This window comes from Dipodomys ordii, unplaced genomic scaffold (genome assembly GCF_000151885.1).
Source record: "Dipodomys ordii isolate 6190 unplaced genomic scaffold, Dord_2.0 Scaffold27, whole genome shotgun sequence".
NCBI lineage: Eukaryota > Metazoa > Chordata > Mammalia > Rodentia > Heteromyidae > Dipodomys > Dipodomys ordii.
The window spans coordinates 10,115,660-10,121,321 of NW_012267243.1; the positions used below are offsets into that span (position 1 = coordinate 10,115,660).

Below are 5,662 nucleotides of genomic sequence, written 5' to 3' on the forward strand. Positions count from 1 at the left end.
GGTAGCTCAGTGGTAGAGCTCTTGCCTTGAGCTGAAGAGCTGAGGGACAGCTCCCAGAATTCAGGCCCCATGACCAGCAAAAAAAAAAAAAAGAAAAAGAAAAGAGGGCTGGGAAGGTGGCTCAGTGGTAGAGTGCTTGCCTTGCATGCCTGAGGCCCGGGGTTCAATTCCTCAGCACCACATAAGCAAAAAGACAAAAAAGCCAGAAGTGGCGCTGTGGCTCAAGTGGTAGAGTGCCAACCTTGAGCTGAAGTGCTGAGGGACAGTGCCCAGGCCCAGAGTTCAGGCCCCACAACCGGACCCCCCCCCCCAAAAAAAAGAAAAGAATAACAAAAAAATCATGGCAGATGAGGAGAGGAGATAGGGAAAAAAAAAAAACATTTCTGTAGCCCTCAGTCCTCAACCCTAAATTCATTTGAATGATGCCTAGAACATAGATGGAACATCAGGCGATAGTCATACATTCAACAAATGCTTTATTGTTTCTCTCAAGAATACATCAGATATTTGAGGGATTCCATTTTGGGCTGTAAACTCACCAGCTTGTCTGACATTTTTGGACCAAGCTGAAGGTGAATGAGATTATGAGCTGGAATTTTCCTTAGAGGATGGGGGTGATTAAAAGCATCCCCATCCCTGGCTGCCATAGGCTGGCTACAGCTCGGATTTAGGGTAGGCCTCTTTCCGGTCCCCACAGTCTTGTGTGGAAGCCAAGTCCACGGCCTCTTGGATGCTCTTTGCTGCCTTGAGCCCTGATTTGATGGCGGTGTCAATCCAGCCGTGGGGCAGGGCTGTGTGCTCACCAGCAAAGTAGACCCGTCCTTCAGGACGGCTCAGCTCCTGGGCGTAGTCCACATATTGGTAGGGGGTGAAGAAGGCAAAGCCCCCCATGGCGTAGGGGTCCTGGCTCCAGTGCTTCACCATGGAGTAGGGACACAGGGCCCGGAGCTCCTCTCTGGGGCAGTCATGGATGGCAGCCAGGTCATCAAAGACCACATCTACCACCCGGCTATGGTCCATGGCTGCGAAGAACAGGGAGTCGTCGTCGAGGGTGTAGGAGGCTAGGATGACCCCTGTGTCATTGGGAAAGATCTGGCCGGGGTAGTAGGTGAAACGGGAAGGCCGGTCGGTGCTGGACTTGCCACTGAAGATGCCGTCCCTCTCCCAGAAGCGCTGTGTGCAGGCCAGGACCACTTTGGTGGCGCTGTTGTAGTGGACAGAGCGCAGCGCATCCTCCTTGCTGAGGGACAGGGGGGGCCGGAACTGGAGGAGCCGGGCAGCCTTGGCTGTGGTGGCCACAACCAGATAATCCGCAGTCAGATGTGCCCTGGGCCACAGAGGGTCTGGTGTCCTGTAGGTGACATAGATGTAGTCTCCCGACATCTCCACTGTCTCTGCCGGTGAGTGAAGCCGCACCGTCCCGGGCACTAGGGACTGATGCAGGGCCTGGGGTAGCTGGTCAAAGCCCCCGATGATTTCATCAAACCTGAGAGCAAACAGACCAAGGAGGGAAAGGGAGGCAGGTTGATGGACAGGCAGGCAGGGGATGGGGTGCTTGGATTGGGCCAAGAGGCTGACTCTTCTAAGCAACATGTTCTGGTCAGGTGTGAGGGAGATCAACAGTTGGCAGTGTCTGTTCATTCCAGAGAACTAGAGAAAAGGTGCTGCTGTGGATGGACCAATCAGAAAAAGGCATCTTCTCTGCTGATACAGCACCCTGACTCTCAGTGATTTTCCTCCTTCCCCCTCAGGGGTCCCCCTGGTTTAAAGTACTGGGTTTGAGGTGGACAAACATGCAGGATCCTTATGGACACATTCAGCCATTTCAATCATACCTTCAGAAGATGCCCAGCACAGAGTAACCCCCAAAGAATGCAGCCTAAACCCCACTGAGATCCTTCACTTGCTCTGCCTCTACACTTCTTCACCTTCCACTCTCCCACATGACACTGGTAGGCTTGAATTTAAATGAACTTACCCTGAATAAAAAGGATGAGATGTGGCAGAATGCAAATTGGGCAAAGAAGAGGACTGGGTGTCTGAACAGATAAATCTACCAGGATTCACAGGCTGAGCTGTCCCCTTGTTAGTGTCTATTTTCTGTTTGCTGAATTCGATGATGAGACTCAGTACATTTACTCTTTGTAGCTACAGATCACCTGGGTGCCCAGAGTCTGGGTTTTGCATCTCTAATACATCTTCCTATGCTAAAGAATAGCCGGTAAACAGGCATTAGTTGGTGATGTCTGTAACCCTAGCTACTCAGGAGGCTGAGATGTAGGAGCACAGTTTAAAGCCAAGTCCAGGCAGGAAAGTCCATGAGACATTTCATGCCAATGAACTGCCAAAAATCTGACATGGAGCTGTGGCTCAAGTAGCAGAGCAGTAGCCTTGAGTGAAAAAGCTAAGGAACACAGGCCTGAAGTTCAAGCATGGTGTGGACACGAAATAAATAAATGGAAAATTAAAATAAAACTAGCCAGTGTCCCCTGGCACAGACTGGAGGCCACAGACCCACTGCAGTTGTAAGGACTCTGCTGTTATGTTGAAAGACTGGGAATTGAACTCAGTACCTGACGCTGTTCTCGTTGGCTGGTTGAGCCACGCCTCCAACATCAGTTTAAGGACTCTTGATAGTTGTTAGCCAGAGGATCTCACAGTGGGAGTGCAAGTCAGGCAGCAGGGGCATTGCTGGGAGCCCCTTAGAGGCCCCCAGCTAAGGTCCCAGGCCGGGTCACTAACTCTGAAGGGCGCTGCCAGCCTTCTGTGCTTCATCTATCAAGTAGCCCCCTCCCCAGTCATTCTGGGTCACCCTGAGGTTGGGAACTCCTGCCTCTTCCTCTCTTCCTCCCATTTCTTGGGGGATTTTTTTTCAACATGGCCCACCCAGTGCTCCCTTTTACCATTGTCTTCCTCAAGGAGCTGGTGAACCCCCAACCCACTCTCCCCACCCCCATTTCGCACCGAGGCTCCTGGAAGAAGGAGATGATGCCACGCAGGGTTTCTGTGAAGGCCTCGTAGTAGCCAGAGTCTGCGTTGAGCAAGTCGCCGATCATCTGCACGGCCCCGCGGCTCAGGTTCCCCACCTTGATCAGATACTCCTGTGACAGTGCGCAGGGAGAGAAGACACAAGGGTCAGGAGGTGCAGGGGATAACAGGGGAGCCCTTCCTCTCCACCCCCTAGTGGCAAGGACAGGGTAGAATGGCAGGTGGCACTCTGCCACAGGGCAAGTGACTGTGGTGAACTCCTTTCCTACAGCAAGCTCAGAGTAAATTCCCTTTGATCACCTTGTCATGGTGGTCTTTACTCGTTTCCCTCCCTTTCTCCCTATGCCCTCTCTCTGCCTCTCTCCCCCTTCCCTTTCCTAGTGGAGCTTGCCTTCTAGAAGGGCAGACAGATTTTATAAAGGTGAAGACAAGAACAGAACAGTGTGGTACTGGGAGGCAGCCCCGCTGGTGGACTGTGGGGCGCTGTGATCATTGGTGGACAGGAGTCTCAGGACCAACCTTGGTGGAGAAGGAGTCGTACTTCTCTAGCACCCGGCTGCAGCTACTGGTTTTCAGTTCTTCTACAACCTGCGCAGGGGAGAAGGAGGAAGTGAGGACCATCAGCCCCAGGGAGCCTCAACCCTGCCCCGCCCAGCTCCCAGGATCCACGCTTCCACATGGGTGTTTGCCTGAGGCACACATTGTGGGAATCCTGGATTCCAGGACTCTCACACACAGAAGTGTGCTGATGGTGGACTTTCACCTGTGTGGTTGGACACACAACTGACGTGTGAAGGTAAGAGCTCCAGATCCACTATTGGCCTTGGAGTTATGGGGAGTGGAGGTCTTCCTCCTCATTCTGGGTAAGAGGACATTTTTCTGCAGGCCACTAGGGGCGGTGTGGTGGCAGAAGGCCTGGCCCCTCTGAGCTGTGAGCAAGGCTGGATGAGAGTCTGAAAGCTGGACATGTTTATGGGGGCCTGTGTCAGCACACCACTCCTGAAAGGAGAGGACACTTGGCAGAGCCTCCCCTGAGGGCTGCCTGTCCCACAGAGCCCAGCTGCCCCCTGAGGTCACCCTGAGCAATGGGTCCGAGAAGAGAGAGGCATGGTCCACACTGAGGACATGTCTGCAGACAGGTGGGCAAGCATTCCAGGCAGGGCCATCATCATTCTCACTTAGGACCGCACAGCTATCATGATAATAATTGTCATTTGAGCACTGACACTGTTCTTATCACATTACACAGGTCTTCTCACTTTTTCTTCACAAGTAACCTGGGAGTGAGGATCACAGAAGCTGGAGAAGGGACAAGTCTCTTGCCCTGGATTACATGTTGTGTTTTCAAGCTCAGCGCCTCAGGCCTGTGCCACCACGATGCTTTCACCAGCGACTACATTTGCTCAAGTCGGCATTTGTGGAGATATTTAAGGTCTCACAATGCACAGTGGCTGTTGTGCATATGGCTCAGGTGAGAGATGAAGGCCAGACATCAGCTTGGAGTCTCAGGGAGGACTTCCCCTCCACTTAGGGGATCAGAGAAAACCCAGAGGATTTTGAGCCAAGTGGCTCTGAAGAAAGTGCCTGTGTGCATCCCATGTGGGCTTACCTTCCTCAGTGATTCATCAAAGAGCTGCTCCGCAGTCTTCCCCACCTCATCTTCCCGCACCTGGTAGCCTAGAAGGCCAGGATCATTTTGCACAGCCCCTGCACGCTCACGTACTCTGTTCATCAGTACCCAGGTCTGATTGTTACAGGGGCAGAACTCCTTGAGGGTCAAACCAAACTTGCTGACAAACTCCCTGGAGAGTCTAAAATGTGAATTGCAGATTATTCAGGAGTGGACATGGAAGCTACCAACCCCTCCCTGCTCCCAGCCCCTGATTTCTGCCTCCCCTGGGTTCTCTGGGGCTACTCCTGTCCTCCTTTCATGGAAGGGATTCTGGGTCCCCTGTCACTCTGCCAGGCTAACTCCATGGGGCTGGGAGGGGGCTGGCTGAGCCAGCCAGGGCCCTCATTCTTGTGGTCACATGACCACAGCCTGGGTTGCTGTGCTAGCCAAGCTTGCTCTCACTTTGAGGTCTGTAGACTTCAGACCTTCAGATGTGGCCACTGCAACCCCTGGAAATCCTATGAAGTTTACACAGGGAGTGTGCACTGGGTTCTTTTTCCCCGGAGGATGCCACTGATAAGTTCTCAAGGCTGAATGTTCCAATCGCCCCTTCCAGGATGACCTGCTCCATCCAGGAGCTCCCATGAGATACCATGGTCTCCCAGAACCATGCTCATAATCCAGTATCGGCTGTGCTTGGCTTTCCAAGGCATGGACCCTTTTGAATGATCCTTCAGCACTCAGGGAAGGTTTAGTTCTATTCTTTATGTGGATTAAGACATTGAAGCTGGGAATGGGTTCTGGGTAAACTTGGAGTTGCAAAATTAGGACAGGGTCCAACTTCTTAGTCTCCAGGAAAAGATACCAGGCACTGATGGGCCTCTTGCCATTGGCATTCTTGGAGATCACCTCTTGGCCTTTCTCATCTGCCTCTACTCCAGGAATCATACCTGTGGTTCGCAGGGATCCTCATGGCACCCAGCTCTATGTACCACTGAGCTCCAGGAACTCTGTGGGTCTCGATTCTGCCTCCTACACGTCCCGAAGCTTCCAGGACAGTCA

The 5,662-nt window shown here is 52.7% G+C and overlaps 1 protein-coding gene across 1 annotated transcript; it reads right to left on the reverse strand.

The window, feature by feature from the left end:
* Nucleotides 1–518: 518 nt before the first annotated feature.
* LOC105985117 (L-amino-acid oxidase-like) lies at nt 519–3,609 on the reverse strand. The gene is made up of 3 exons (XM_013015525.1): nt 3,508–3,609; nt 2,943–3,101; nt 519–1,650 (listed from the first exon to the last, which is right to left on the reverse strand). The coding sequence occupies exons 1-3, from the start codon at nt 3,607–3,609 to the stop codon at nt 655–657; spliced, it is 1,257 nt and encodes a 418-aa protein (XP_012870979.1). The 3' UTR covers nt 519–654.
* Between the last annotated feature and the right edge of the window lie 2,053 nt (nt 3,610–5,662).